Source organism: Sebastes fasciatus, chromosome 5 (assembly GCF_043250625.1).
Source record: "Sebastes fasciatus isolate fSebFas1 chromosome 5, fSebFas1.pri, whole genome shotgun sequence".
NCBI classification, from domain to species: domain Eukaryota; kingdom Metazoa; phylum Chordata; class Actinopteri; order Perciformes; family Sebastidae; genus Sebastes; species Sebastes fasciatus.
In genome coordinates, this window is record NC_133799.1 from 19,320,709 (window position 1) to 19,336,612 (window position 15,904).

Consider the following 15,904-nt stretch of genomic DNA (forward strand, 5'->3'; position numbering starts at 1 on the left):
ATGCATAAAAAAAAAAAGACTAAGAATAACTCCACTGTTTCACTCAAATAGCAATTCTAAACCAGGACTGAAATCTTAAGGATTGCCACTTTAAATCAAACTGATCTTTAAGATAAAATGACTCACTTGAGGCAGCACTTCTGCCTCTACCTTTCAAATGCTATTGCTCTACCGGTTTCGGTGGGTTCTTCCCTGGCTGTAGTTTGAGCAAATTGGTTAGTGACCTGAGGTGCTGGAGCTAATATGTAACTTAACCATGCCTGGTTGTTGACTTGCTAATCCAACAAATAATCATGAATGATCCAACACCAGTCTGTTTGTTGTAGCCTCAGTTAACCTGCGTTCATCCTTGTGCTTGGAGTGAGAAGACAAATGGGGGGAATTATGGAAAACGTGAAACAGTTTCTTCAGAGAGTGGAGCTCGACAACCGGACCGCAGCTCTACTGACGGCTGCTGCCTGCGGTCTGGGAGCTCTGGTGGTTCTGGTTCAGAAGGTCTACAGCCACCAAGAGGCGCAGGACAAGATGCAGAGAGCCAGAAACCGGAGAGCACAAAGCCTGCAGCGGGCTGAACAGGCTGTTCTCCAGTACAAGAAGTCGGTAAGAGTTGAAGGAGACTTGAGGGCGTGTTTAGAGGGAAGTGACAATACTTTTACTGCTTTTAATTCAGACCTATACTGTATACATTAAGTTTTTGACAGATAACTAAATTGCATCATTTGTTGTCGACACGCTTACGAGCTTTGGGAAATGTTAATATCTGGACTACCGTTCTGCATCTGTCATTGTCTGTTCTATATGGTCTATTCTCATCGCAGACATTTTGACCTATAGCACGTGGAGCTCATTAATAATGTTGTTGTGATAATAATGTTCAATAATAATCAATAATATTACTGTTGATAGATTATGCCTTGGTCCATATATATATATGTATATATATAAATGAGCAAGCTCAACACTGCACAATATAGGGTCATGCAGCCTTTCACAAGTAAAAAAAAAGTGTTGCGAAAAGGGTCTATTGTTAAAGACTCTGCATCCGCACAAGTATTTGTTATTCATGCTGGTCTGGTTAAAGATTAAAAAAGCGTAGGTCAGGTTAACCTTCACAACCAGGCTCAATAAAACCAACGCGAGAGTGAAGGGACAACACAGCTGTTTGGGAGAATCATGGTTGTGTTGAGGCTTTAACTTACTTCAGAGTTGTTATTTTCTATAGATCATTTCACAGTTGTAAACATAAACATTCCAGATGTGTCTCACATCAGCTGACAGGAAGTAAACATGGCCCCAAGCTACCCAGCGATGCAATTCAGTTGAAATGATCTTTAATTTCTTTAGAATTAGTTTACAACAATATGAATTGTCACATTGAGCTCTGGCAATTATATATATATATTTTAGTGACAAAATGATTCATTGATTAATGCAGACAATAATCAGCAGATCAGCTGAGAATCAAAATAATAGTTTGTTGCTGCCCAATATTTGTCATCTGTTAAGAATATTTAGCTAATTTATAAAAGGGATGATTATTGTCTGTGTGTGAATTCATTTTCCATACACATGTTACTGTGTCATAGCCTGTTTGTGTGTGTGTGTGTGTGTGTCCTCTAGCATCCAGTGACCGACTCTGCTTTCATCTTGTCGCTGTCTCTGTCTGAGCTGACGAAGAACCTGCAGGACGGCTCGCTGAGCCCCGAGGACGTGTTTTACTCTTACATGGAAAAGGTTCAAAACCATCATAACACTAATCATTTATCACTTACCAAAACAGAACAGAACAATCATGTTTATAACTTATCTGGTTTTGTTTGTCTAGAATAGCTCAATGGTCCAATTTAAGGTTATCATCACATATCTTGAATGAATCATTAACTCTACAGAGCACTTAGTGTTCTCTCATTGTTACTAAGTCAATATTGATCTACTTGGTTGCACATTTCTTACTTGACTTTCGTGTTCTACAAAACCAGACTTTTGGAGGAAATCATACATATAAACCTGTCTGTGCTGTTTTTTTTTTTCTTTTCCCACAGACTCTGGATGTAAACAAAGATCTCAACTGCTGCACCGGGATCTTGTTGGAGAGTTTTGACCAGCTGAAAACGGTTGCCTCCTCCAACAAGCGAGGTCTCTTGTATGGAGTTCCAGTTAGCATCAAAGAAAACTATGCGTACAAGGTATTTTTTGTAGTATTAGCTGCATCTTTAGATTGATTGATTTTTATTGTTCCCAAAGGGGAAATTTGTTTCCACAGAATAGCATTATGTGTACCTCCAGAACATCTACATCTTGTTGTTGTAGTCTGAGTAACGTGACGTCATATTTGTTCCGTGTCCTTCAACCAAAACAAACCGCAGTCAGCCGCAACGAGGATGTACAAGGAGGATGCCCTATCTTTAAATGGACCTGATTGGTCCATGGTTTCCTGCTTGCCGTTTCAAACAGGAAACAACATGGCGGTCTGCTCGTAAACTTTCTGATATTCCGTCTAAACAATCCACCAAAATCTACTTCTTAAAACATTTTAAGGGAGAAAACGGCTATGCAACTGCTGAATCTCGTTTCATTAGAACTAGATTGCCTAGTTTGACAACTTGGACCAAGGTTCGTGAGCCGGACGCATCGTGCTGGATGGGCTCATTTTCATAAAGTACCGTTCATTTTGAAAGAGCTACAGCCAATGAGGAAACTCCATCACTTGGCCGACCAATCGTGTAACTTCATCACTCAGTGACAGACTTTTGCGTTTCAATTTAAATATAAATATATACAAATATAGTAGTAAAAAATATAGTAGTAGACAGACATTGTTGTACATGAAATATGAAATGTTGATATTGTACAAGATATAGATCTTGCACAGTGGTATACATTGATATTGCACATGATGAGTGAATGAATTAATTGGGGGATTTTTTTGGTCCAGTTTATTCCAGTACAGTTCAGTACAGTTCAGTTCAGTTCAGTTCAGTTCAGTTCAGTTCAGTTCAGTTCAGTTCAGTTCGTTAGTCATTAGAACAATTATTTTTGCAATTCCATTAGCAAAAGTTGTGGATGGTACCAATAGAACCACTCCGGTGGACATGGGACATCCTGCACAAACCCGCCCAATGGTGACCGCAATTTTTATTTTACTCAACCCAGATTTTTTAAAAAGGGCAGCTGGCAAAACTAATGTTACGCCGGACACACTATGTACACAAAGTGCAGCTCCTCTGTTGCCGTTGAAATGATTCAGCGACTTTCCCATTGAAGATGATGTCACTGCAGTTTCACGTGCCGTCGCTACAGCGATCAGCTGAGAATCCCCCATACACTGAAGGGGTACTATCTGCAGTGGAAACACGGCATAGAGAAAAGGGCCGGTGCCAAAAGTGAGTTGAGTCGAGCAGAGCCGTACCATGCAGCGGAAACACAGCTTAAGTGTCCCATCTCTGCATCCAGATAGGGGAGGAGTGAAGAGTGGGTTGAGGGGGTGTCCAGGGTCATGGTGATTGCCATGCGAGTGATGGCTCTGTCATTGAAATCTAAGAGGTTAGGGGTTGGTAGATCAATGATTTTGGAAGCAGTATGCGGGACAGCTTGTTCTTGTTGGGGACAGAGAGCATGGCAGATCAGTTCAGGTTTATGTCTTTGATGTGCTTTTACCTAACATTGTTCTCTTTGTCTGTGTTCATTTTACAACACAAGAATTATGACTCGTCTTGCGGTGTGATCATTAATCTGGACCAGCCTGCCCAGGAGGACAGCGTGCTTGTTAAAGTTCTCAAGCGACAAGGAGCTATTCCCTTTGTGAAAACCAACTTGCCCCAAGCATTATTCAAGTAAATCATTTCTCAATAAAGTTATCACAAAGATAAGCTGTGACACATGTCACTTGTTTTTGCATGTGCAAAGGCCGTGATTTTTATCTGTTTGTCTTTTATTATTTCATCTCCAGTTATGACTGTCGGAACCCCATCTATGGGCAGACGGTGAACCCCCACAACCTCCAGAAGACCAGCGGAGGTTCGTCCGGTGGGGAGGGGGCTCTCATCGGGGGAGGGGGCTCCGTGCTTGGTTTAGGCAGCGATTTAGGGGGTAGCATCCGTATTCCTGCCTCATTCTGTGGAATCTGTGGCCTCAAGCCAACATACGGTCGGCTTAGGTGAGCGTCTCTGCTTCAGTCAGTTTTGGATAATCGCTGTACAGTCATGACACTTTGATCTTTGCTTAGTTTTAGATGTTTTATTTCTTTGTGTCTCGATCAGTTCACAGGGCATGAGCCCCATTTATCGAGGGCAAAAATCAGGTAAGTTACAGTTGTATCATCATTGCCTACATACTGCATGTGTTGTCTGAAAAAGTGTGGTTACTTTTACTTATGTTTCTTATGAAATTAGTGCTGTCAAGTCCTGGACCCATGGCGAGGGATGTGGACAGTCTGGCTCTGTGTATGCAGGCTCTGCTCTGTGACGACATGTTTTCTTTAGACCCCACCGTTCCACCCATACCTTTCAATATGCAGGTGTGTCCACTACAAACTGTTCTACTGTTCTTAGCTGGTACAAGTACCTTCCTGGTACTTGCACAGATTAAACAAACAAGATACATTGTGTAAATAAGTGCGCAGTCGAGGTGGTGGTTGGCGGATTTTGTTACCTTTTTGTTATTACCTATTACCTGCTAGTTGAAATATTTAGTCTTTATGCCAACTGGCTGCTGGCTTTAGCTACTTATTATCAATAATAGGGCTGTGTTCAACATCACAATGCCCCTGCACCCAAAGTTAGATCCATAAAGAAATGTTTTATCAAGTTTGAACCCTGACCAAGTACCTGCAAAGTTTTGTGGAAAGCCTTCCCAGAAGAGTGGAGGCTGCTCTTGTGCCAAGTTAGGCCTAACACAGATCTCTGTACATATCACTTTACGGGTACACAGTGATGACGGGCATTTCCTTTGACAGCTGTGGAATCTGGAAAGACTCCTTGCATCAGTTTTCTGTCAGTCATTCCAAACTACAGTTTCCTTTCTAGCTACCAGAGATGTTTCTGTAATTGTGGTTCAAAATATTGGGCCTCATCTTCGTATCCACGATTTGCTCTTATTTTGTTAGTAGCCATTGATTTCTGGCACACTCCAATCTTTTCTTATTTTTACTCTTCTCTTAGGTAAGAGAACATTTTAGCACTCTTACCAAGATAATTAAAAAGATCTTGTTTTCACAGTCCAACGCAAGGAAACGCATGGATATCATATAATCAAATTAACATTATTCCATGTTTTCCATGACTTCTCTTATTTTTTATCTCTTAACAGAAAATTAAGAGAAAATATAATAGAAATTTAAGAGAAGGTTGCTGCATGAGGCCCATTGTCTTGTCCTGCAAAGAGTGAGGAAAGGAACATAATGAAAAGTCCCTTGAGCTTTGCTGCCTGTTGTTTGCAAAGTGTTCACTCTGGGGGAATGTGCTCTGCTCTGACTACGAGTTGAATTATCCTATATAATGTGCAGGGGCAACATAAAGGCACATTATTATCCATGTTTGTATTTATCTTTCATCATGATTCTAAAAAACATCCTGGATCCGACCCTCTGACAATGAGCAAAGCACTGAATTTGTGGACACACTGACTAACAAGGAGGATTTAAAAGGACTTTGAGCAGATAGAGTTCAGGCATGTTTAAAGACACAAATTAAACCTACAGTTCATCAGTAGCAGTTCACCCATTCATTTACTGTGCCTTCATTAAAGTAAATAAACTAAAGCCTTAAGATAAAAAGCTTCAATCGCCTATCCATAAATATTTATTAGTTATGTACCAAAAGTGACACTATTTCTGTGCGTTTCCTCTCAGATGTCTCCCTACTGATCTGACAGAATGAAAATGTCTTGTCCTCAGATATACCAGAGCTCCAAACCTCTCAGGATCGGTTACCTAGAAAACGACGGCTACACACAACCGTCTCCAAGCATGGCCCGAGGCGTCAGAGAGGTCAAAGCTCTGTTAGAGCAAGCAGGGCACACTGTAAGACACACACACACACACACACACACACACACACACACACACACACACACACACACTGTGATGTATGGCCACATAAAATATGTGATGTGAACTATACAGTATGTTTTTAATGCAGTTACTTTTTCCCTCTCTGCCATTTGTGACTGTAGTTGGTGCCCTACACTCCTCTGAAGATCAGTGAGGTTATGATGGATCTTATTGTAAGGGGTATCTTAGCAGACGGAGGTACCTCCCTGCGTCAAAAACTGTGAGTTTGAGTTCCTTTTAAGATGTCAGTTATTTAATCAGTGTAGTCCTTGTTAATTACCTAATTAACTTGATGATTGTGTCAGAGAATAAGCATATTTAAGGATGCTAAATGCAAGATTGGGAGCATTTCTATTGCTTCTGCACGGCCCTCAACATGGCGACAGCTGAGCCGGCGGCTCGTAGCTAACAGTGCTAACAGCGCTAGCAATAAAAACAAAGACAATCTGGCCGGCAGACCAATAGCGTTAAAGCAAGGGCAGGCAGAATGTTTTTGGCATCATTGGGCACAAATTCCATAATAACCTTTCAGCATATTGTAATTCAAGTGTTCTGAGAGATAACTAGACTTCTGCACCTCCTCATGGCTCTGTTTTCAGGCTTTAAAAAATCTAATCTCTCCCGTGACGGGAGACTTTGGCCAATCACAGGCCATTTCAGAGAGAGAGTGTTCCTATTGGCTGTTCTTTCAACAAAGGCAACTGTCAGTCACTCGCAAACTCCAATCAAACGGTCAAACTAGGCAGCGCTGATCAAATATTAATCAATATTCTGTTACTGTAATGCCTATTTCTCACCTCAAATGTTTTCAGAAACATCTTGTAGTGTACTGTTTAGCTGTAAAATGAGAAAGTTTGCTCCGGCTGGTGGGCGGTGCTTGGGGTTTCCTCAACTGTTTTAAACATGATGACCGGGTCACAAACTTTCTCATCTTACAGCTGAAAAGCTGTAAATCTCTAGATTCTTTTGCTTGATAAAGAATGCTCTAATTTAAGAATTGCTTGATTAGTGAATGTTCAAAAATGTTTGCAATGTTGTTCTGATGGTTGGTCCACTACTTTGGTCCAACAACTCAACAACTATCAGATGGATTACCATGAATTGATTATGGTCCCTGGAGGATGAACCCTAATGATTTTGGTGATCCTCTGACTTTTCCTCTAGCGCCACCATGAAGTTTACATTTATGCTTTTGAGTGAAATGTTTTGACCATATTAAAATCACTTTGAACACATTGTTCTCTAGTTTGCCAATGATCCCTTATTGCTTCTATTTTAGGAAGGGGAGCCCTCTGGACCCCTGTCTCAAAGCACAGGTTCACGCTTACTACTTTCCTACCTGGTTGAAGAAAACCCTCTCATTCCTCCTCAAGCCCCTGGTGAGTTCTCTCCTTCTGTGACAGACATGCACCAATACAGACTAAAGAAAGTATAATTCTTCCTCAGGGGCGCTGAGTATTGAATATTTCCTTGGCAGTTAATTGGTAAAACAGTTAGGGGCCCTGTCTTGCACACAACGCAGCGCAACAGTCATTGCTAGTTTCAGACCAATGCAGTTGTCATTTTCACGCCCAGCACCCACGTTGTGTAAGTAGCAAATGTACTTGCGCCCATCTGTGCAATCAGCCTTTTAAATAGCAATGTGTCTGATGCAGGCGCACCTGGCTTTTAAAGGGGATGGGAGATGACACTCTGATTAGTTTGATACCTGTTACAACCAAAACACACCTATGATTAATTAAGAGACTAAATATAACCCCTTTGCCCATTGCGCCTTACTTTGCGCCCAGATTATGCGCTGCTTAACTAGCAAAAGTGGAGATGGACATGCCCTAAATGCACTTACGCCATGTACTTTAGACCTGCACTATAGATTGTTAAAATAGGGCCCTTACAGTGTGATTTGATACTTAGTGTTTATGTCTTGTCTTTTGCAGTCTCCTCGTGGTTCTGCCATGTTCAGTGCTCTCTGTGGAGTTGGGTGAGAAAGTGATTTTGACGTGACAGTTTGCTCTTGAGGTTTTGTTACTCACACGTTGCATGTAATGCGCAAAATGCCAAAACATACCAATTCTTTCTCTGCCTTGTTTTTAGATCTGTTGCAGATCTGTGGAAGCAGCATGCTGCTGTTGAGGTACTGTTAGTTGTCAGCTAATGATGCTTGTTCATGTATGAATGCATACTGGGGACTTTGAATACTCTTGTGTTTTCATAAGGACTACATTCAGGAAACAATAGCAGATTGGAGAAGATGCAACATAGACATGCTGCTGTGCCCTGTGACCGGACCAGCCTATAACTTCCTCTACTGCAGCAAGCTTTCCAGTACGGTACACTTAAACGTACAATACACCATAAAAGGCAGACCACTGCTCCAAAGAGCTAGGGAGTTATCTCCCTGCATCATTCTCATGATTACTGTACAGAACAGCAATGATATTAGTGTATAACCTGTTTATATTTTCTGTCCTTCCAGCTGCTCTCTCTTACACAGTACTTTACAATCTGCTCAACTTTCCCGCTGGCGCTGTTACTGTTTCCACGGTGACGGCAGAGGATGAGGAGGAACTCAAGCACTTTAAGGGCATTCATCAGGAAAAGCTCTTCAAACAGGTATAGTAATACATACTACCTTTGTAGTCTACCTAATCTGTTTTTCAGGCTGAGTTAGACCGGAGACAGTTCAGAAAGGACACATGTACTGAGAGTCAGTTTCCTGTATCTGTGTCCCATGGGTTTCGCAACTGCCTTTAGGAGACTAGACAGTGCCACCTCTACAATCTGATTGGTCACCCCAGATGCCACCCCAAAATGTTCTGGCTTTATTCAAATACACAGTGTTGTGCATGAACGCACTGAAAGAGCGCATTCATTGAACGTGGAGTTGGTGTGTAAACGTGATTGACACAACGTGAGGTCGCATTTATGTTTAAACCTGCAACTATTTCGGACGAAAAATATGGACAACTTGTCAAGGTCTGTTTATTAAACCACTGCCTATTGAGCCTACTCAATTGTAATAACTTGTGACACATTATTTTTCAGTGTTATAGATTAATGTCAATAAACAAAATATTAAACCACGTGTTCATTCTAATATGAAATTATATCAGTGAATTGCTGCTATTTGTAACTCCAAATAGCCTACAGACATGGATAGATTATGAGACAACGGGCCCCAGGACTCAGATATGTAAAAGGGCCCCCACCCCTCTTACAAAGTAGAGACACCTAGACTGAAAGAGACGACTATGAAGAAAAAGAAAAAGGTTTTACAGTTCTTTTTAGTGGTTTTGCTCTCTTTGTAGTTGTTTTGTGTCTCTTTTTAGCCATTTTGTGGTCATTCAGGCTATTTAAGTGACTCTCTTAAAACAGTAGTTCCACAGTTTGTCAGTAGATGGAGACAGAAGACTGTGGTGGTTCTGGTTGCTGACTGTTGACTGACTGGATGTTGTGTTTGTGTTTAAGGCTGTGTCTGGAGGTGAGGGTCTGCCCGTGGCGGTGCAGTGTGTCGCTCTGCCGTGGCAGGATGAGCTCTGCCTGCGCTTCATGAAGGAGGTGGAACAGCTGGTTAAACAGAGCAGAAAGTAAAGTCTGGAGGCCACATGTGGGGCTGCTAACTTCAGGGTCTTCAGGTCAAATTTGTTTTGAATACACCCAGTGAATGTGAAAAACACAAACAACTACACCTGTTAATCACAATAAAACAAAAGTAAATATGAGTAGGAGTTAACGCAATTAATATTGCTTTAGCAAAGGTATTTGAGTACTTGAAAGTCTTTAATATTTTGAGTTTCACTCTTCTGCTCTACAAGGATAAACTTATGCATTTTCTGCTCTTTGGCTTTTTAGAGTCATAATAAAGATTTAATAAATGCTAATAGTGAAACTGTTAAAGGGGACATATCAGGTTCATACTTGTATTTTGGGTTTCTACTAGAACATGTTCACATGCTTTAATGTTAAAAAAATACACTTTATTTTTGTATTCATACTGTCTGTCTGATTAAACCTCTGTTTGAAACGCTAAAATATTTTTATTTAACCAGGTTAGTCCCATTGAGATTCAGAACCTCTTTTCCAAGGGAAACCTGGCCAAGACGGCCAGCAGCAAGAACACAAAGTTGCAGACACAGACAGAGACAAAATACAATTTACAAACACTAAAAGCACTAAAATTTGCAAAGTTGGTGCACCTTTGCAAATGTAGCTCTCAAGCTGTGGGCGGTGTATTCTAATGAGCCTGCATGGGACGTAGGAAGGGGAGCCAAATCTGAATGGTTTGTTGAATCACATGTTTTCTGATCTAGGCAGCCCACAAAAAACTGACTTGGTTGTCGTATTTCACAGTTTGTAGGTTGGTAGACACTCCAGATACCCAAAAGTATGTGCACAAGCATTGAAAAAGAGTTTTTCATATGTCCCTTTTAAAGTTGATTCATTTGTACTGATTGGAATTCTCTCCTTCTTTGTTTAATTCTTTCATTGAAGAACCTCAAAATGTTAACATTTCATTTGTATTGTACTAATAACATAAACTTAGACATTGCTTGCTTTTAATAAACACGTTTGCTTTAAAGTTAAGAGTCTGACATGACAGGCATGATTAGATGATCTTTATGTTTTGTTTTTTTGCAAAATTCAGCATCCTGTTTGGACATCAGTAGGTGTGAAATAATTCTGTAGTCGTGTAATAGCTTGGCTAACACTAGTCTAGTACAGCAGAGCTCTGTGTCAGCCACCTCAGCATGTTGTTCAAATATTTTCAAATAGACTATGATTAATAATACTCTTCGGTCAAGATGAGTTCAGTTGATAAATGTGGCTTGCAAATGATTCTCATTCATGATACAAAGATGTAATGTTGTATTCCATTAAAATCTCTTTTAACAGTTGGCGTTGTTTCAGGGTCATTAAAGAATTTTCCACAACTCTCCTTCTACTTAAGTGAAATGTGCTCAGCAACACCCCTCAAGTTTGACATTGATTTTTGTTTTTAAGATGGATCTTCCTAGATTTCAGAATACATTGTCCTCTTCAAAGAAATAATAAATGGTCTTCACAAAATCAATTTTGCCCAGCATTTCCAAGTAAGGGTTCGGTGCTCATAGCTGACTTTATATACTAGAAGTTAACTGGTGTAGCATTATTGCATGGAGCAGATTAATAATCATTAATGGATATAAAAATATGGATCTATAATTAATAACTAAAAATTATGAATCATAAACCCGTGAATTGTTGTAAAAGGTAAAGGAGAGTGATGGCACTCAGCTTCAGCTATTATACACATTAATTTCAATATAAGAATTCAACCTTAATTTCAATTAGAATGGAAATTTAGGACGCCACCCAATTTTGGATAAACAGGAAAAACTTCAAAATTGTATATTAATCAATTGAGTCTCCTAATCTTAGGGTTGCTACAGACTTCTTCAGTGATTTGAGTTGTTTTATATACACACATAAATCAAATAACCAATTTCTTTATAAAATAAATTGTTTAACTAACTACAAGACATGACTAAAATACTGAAAGAGAATAATTGGATGAATGATCAAACAAATGGAAAAAGGGATAGAATGGATAAAGGATGACTGAAGGAATACAGTGAATACAACAATGAATATTTATGAATAAAAACGAATCAAATGTGATCAGGTCACATCAGTGACTGATATCTCTCAACTGAATTCGTCGTTTGACGTTTATCAATGAAATTTAGTTTGAGGTATTAATGAACCGTTCTGCAGTTTGAGAAGCACCAGGGAAGATTGTGAGGCATTCACTCATTCATTCTAAATTTAGGAGTGATCTAATTTAGGTTTAGAGCTTATTGATGGATTTCTTAATTATTCCTTCATCTAATATCAACTATCAATTTATTAAACTGACTATTTATTAATTGACTCTAAATTTGATTAATAGCCTAATCATCAAAGTCTTTCACCTCTGAGAATGTATTTATATCACCTTTTTCTGATGGGTAGATGGGAGGTTGTACTGTAGGTCTATGGAGTGGCGACAGGATCTGTCTGGACCTCTGTACCACGTTGTGACTCGGCATGAATCGTTTTTCTCCATCAGTGGTTGTCTTTGGCGTCCTCGGACACCTTCGGATATGGTCGGCTGACACGTTCCCTTGGTTTTTCCGATCTTCATCTGTCTCTGGTCTCTCTCGTAGCTGGAGGGGTCTCCTGGCATCATTGTCAGTTCAAAATGTCCTCTTTTTTAAGTCTTTCCTTAAAAGTTTCTTTTCTTCACACTGGCTGGAACCAAGTCTTCAGCACGTTGTGTGGATGCAGTGGAGCTGCAGCATACTTCAGGTCTCAGCTGCGAGACGGGTCAACAATCACGACATAAAGGCATAGCAGCGAGAGAGATGACCTGGTTTGCAGGATTCAGAGTTCTTTTAGCCGTAGTTGGAGCTTGTCGGCTGGATGCCGATCTCAGCATGTCGTGAGGTGCTGGGCCTCCGGTCCTCAGGACGGGCGATCACCCTGTGTTCCAGATCGGTGCGGTGCAATGCAGAAGGTGGACCCCAACGCGAGGCTCGCTGCACATTATCCCTTACATATCCAATATAATTTGGTACCCTAAATAATTCTTGTCAAGCTAAACCTCTGTAAACTGATTACTTAGAGATACAAATTGATATTAAGTTGGAAGAACCTTTTGCTATGACTGCCTCGCAATAATTTATTGCCACTTTGAAAAAACACTTGCTCTGTAACTGTCATGCATGTGATTATTACACAAGGAAAACAAAGAAGGGAAGCTGTTTGAGGTGTTTTTTAAAAATTGCTTATAAAGTCTGAAGAAGAGCTTGTGCTCGAAACGTCACTAACTAAGATGTGCTAATAAATTGCACTTAAAGTGAGCTACAGTGTGCAGACCTTCTTCTACGTCTTTCATTTTTAAAAAGTGCAACATTTAATTTGCTCAAGTCCTGCCTGGAAATTTGTCACTGAAATGACAGTTTTCATCTGGTGATGCTTCACTATTAGCGGAGACACAGGACACAGGAGGGAACAAAGGATGCGATGGTGTAAATTTAAAAATGAACACAATTGATCCTAGTGTTGCTATCTGTTGGCAAAAAGGGTCAGATGTCTACTTCCTGCATTTGGTTAGACTTTGTAGCCCGACCTAACATGAACTCCAGAAGCAGCTGAATCTTTACTGTGTTACTGAATTGATAATGAGTGTCAGCCACTAGATAATTATTTAGTGTGACCTGTAAAACTACTCAACCCTGTCTCTTTTTTAAAAAGGGATTTCTTCCTGCATAGACCAAACTGGTCTGCCAATTAAGGTGCGGAGCATATTAAGAGTTTTTAGTCTGGCAATCTCCTCTCTTAAAGTAGCATTAGTGAGTGTCCCACAGACCGTGTGTGTGTGTGGCGGCGGTGAGTGTGGGGTTGTCGTTATAGCTGTGAACGTAGCTGTAGTGTGTATACAGTTTATTTGTCGGTGAATAAATGACCAAGCCAACCAAGCCCGAGCCAACTTTCTGTATCTTGCTACTCTGGCTCAGACTCAATACAAGCACTGAGTGAGTGCATTGAACAATCAATAATTGGATGTGCCAGAATTTTCTTCAGCTGAACAAAGACAAAAATGAGGTCGTAGTTTTTGGAGCCAAAGAGGAAAGATTAAAGGTTAGTGCTCACCTTCAATCTGTAATGTTTAAAAGCACGGACCAAGCCAGAAATCTTGTTGTAGTCATGGACTCTGACCTGAGTTTTAACAGCCATATTAAGACAATTACAAAGACAGCCTACTATCACCTGAAGAATATAGCAAAAATTAAAGGACTGACGTCTCAGCAGGATTTAGAAAAACTAGTCCGTGCATTCATCTTCAGCCGACTTGACTACTGTAACGGCGTCTTTACGGGTCTTCCTAAAAAATGTATCAGACAGCTGCAGCTGATTCAGAACGCTGCTGCTAGAGCCCTCACTAAGACAAACAAAGTGGATCATATCAGTCCAGTTCTGAGGTCTCTACAGTGGATCGCTGTCTCTCAGAGAATTGATTTCAAAATACTCCTGCTAGTTTACGAAGCACTAAATATACTGGAAAAACAAAGTTTGGAAACTTGTGTTTGATGGATTATTTCACTGTTGTTCCAATGCTAATTGGCATTGTATTTTACATCGTTGGAAAGCCTGTTTATTTACCTTCGCAATGATGTCCCACTTGTAAGGATCATGCATTTGTGGGATGAACAGCACAGCTGATTATGTGGATAGCGCCCAAGAAAAATTTGCCAAAATGCTCCGTCAATGGTAAACAGTGTATTCTCCTGTTGGTGTTGACTCTTGTTTTGAGTTGTTTGGTGGAGTGGATGATTGAACTCTCTATCAGTAACAAGGAACAAACAAGACATATTGGCTATTTTACACTTTATTCATTTAATACACCGTCAGGAGCCTCAGTAGCGGTGGACGATCCATACGCAGCCACAACAGCCTGGCACCTCGTCCTCATGCTGGTCACCAACCTGGTCACACGTTGCTGTGGGAGGCATTCCATTCCTCAACCAGGATTCGTTGCAGGTCAGCCAGCGTGGTTGTGTTGGTCACTCTAACACGTACAGCACGCCCAACCTGATCCCACATGTTGAATTGGGTTCAGGTGTGGATTCTTGGCAGGCCGTTCCATTCTCTCTACTCCCACATTGTGGAGGTAGTCTTTGATAACCCTGGCTCTGTGGGGTTGAGCGTTGTCATCTTGGAGGATGAAGTTAGGTGCCAGATTGTGGAGATATGGGATCGTCACTGGCTGCAGAATCTCATCCCGATATCTCACTGCATTGAGATGGCCTTCAATGATGACAAGCTTTGTTTTGCCAGTGAGGGAGATGCCGCCCCACACCATGACACAGCCCCCACCAAAAGCTGTTACTCCATCGGTGCTACAATCAGCATAGTGTTCTCCGCGTCGTCTCCATACTTTGACCCTGCCGTCCAACTTTGGCAGACAGAACCTGGACTCATCACTGAACATGACATTCCCCCACATGTTCAGGTTCCATTGTCTGTGTTGTCGACACCAGCGCAAACGAGCATGACGGTGAAGGGCAGTCATTGCAGGCTTCCTGGTAGCCTTATGAGAATACACTGTTTAGAGCATTTTGGCAAATTTTTCTTGGGCGCTACCCACATAATCAGCTGTGCTGCTCATCCCACAAATGCATGATCCTTACAAGTTGGACATCATTGCGAAGGTAAATAAACAGGCTTTCCAACGATATAAAATACAATGACAATTAGCATTGTAACAACAGAGAAATAATCCACCAAACACAAGTTTCCGAACTTTGTTTTTCCAGTTTAGTTTAGGGCCAAAATACATTTCTGATCTTCTGCTATGTATTGAACTATCCAGACCTCTCAGGTCATCTGGAACAGGACTGCTTAGTGTCCCCAGAGTCAAAACTGAACATGCAGAAGCAGCGTTCAGTTTTTATGCACCAAATATTTGGAACAAGCTCCCAGAAAACTGCAGGACCAACTCCAACTCTGAGTTCTTTTAAATCAAAGCTTAAAACTTTCTTGTTTGCTGCTGCCTTTTATTAAACCAAATAATTATCTTATACTGCACTATAACTTTTACTCTTGTGTGTTATACTCTATTTTAGCTTCTATTCTAGCTTTTATTTTTAGCTTGCTTTTTATTTTCTAATCTTTGACATTTTTATGTTTTTATGACTGTTTTAATTATGTCTTAATGTTCTTTTGTACTTTGTCTCAATGTTCTTGAATGTTTGTGTAAAGCACTTTGAATTGCCCTGTTGCTGAAATGTGCTATACAAATAAAGCTGCCTTGCCTTAAGGTGGGCTGTTAAA

General features: G+C 40.6%; 1 protein-coding gene across 1 annotated transcript; it reads left to right on the forward strand.

Moving 5' to 3' along the window:
- Positions 1-250: 250 nt before the first annotated feature.
- Positions 251-10,944, forward strand: LOC141767855 (vitamin D3 hydroxylase-associated protein-like). Its single transcript, XM_074635539.1, has 15 exons — positions 251-600; positions 1,621-1,734; positions 2,043-2,186; positions 3,700-3,833; positions 3,950-4,156; positions 4,260-4,300; positions 4,392-4,516; positions 5,894-6,019; positions 6,172-6,269; positions 7,329-7,428; positions 7,987-8,030; positions 8,144-8,183; positions 8,266-8,374; positions 8,526-8,662; positions 9,518-10,944. The coding sequence occupies exons 1-15, from the start codon at positions 373-375 to the stop codon at positions 9,638-9,640; spliced, it is 1,770 nt and encodes a 589-aa protein (XP_074491640.1). The 5' UTR covers positions 251-372; the 3' UTR covers positions 9,641-10,944.
- Positions 10,945-15,904: the final 4,960 nt, after the last annotated feature.

Coding starts and splice junctions, on each gene's coding strand:
- LOC141767855 (XM_074635539.1), top strand. CDS start 373: ATGGGGGGAATTATGGAAAACGTGAAACAGTTTCTTCAGAGAGTGGAG. Junction 601..1,620: donor TTCTCCAGTACAAGAAGTCG/GTAAGAGTTGAA, acceptor TGTGTCCTCTAG/CATCCAGTGACCGACTCTGC. Junction 7,429..7,986: donor CATTCCTCCTCAAGCCCCTG/GTGAGTTCTCTC, acceptor TGTCTTTTGCAG/TCTCCTCGTGGTTCTGCCAT.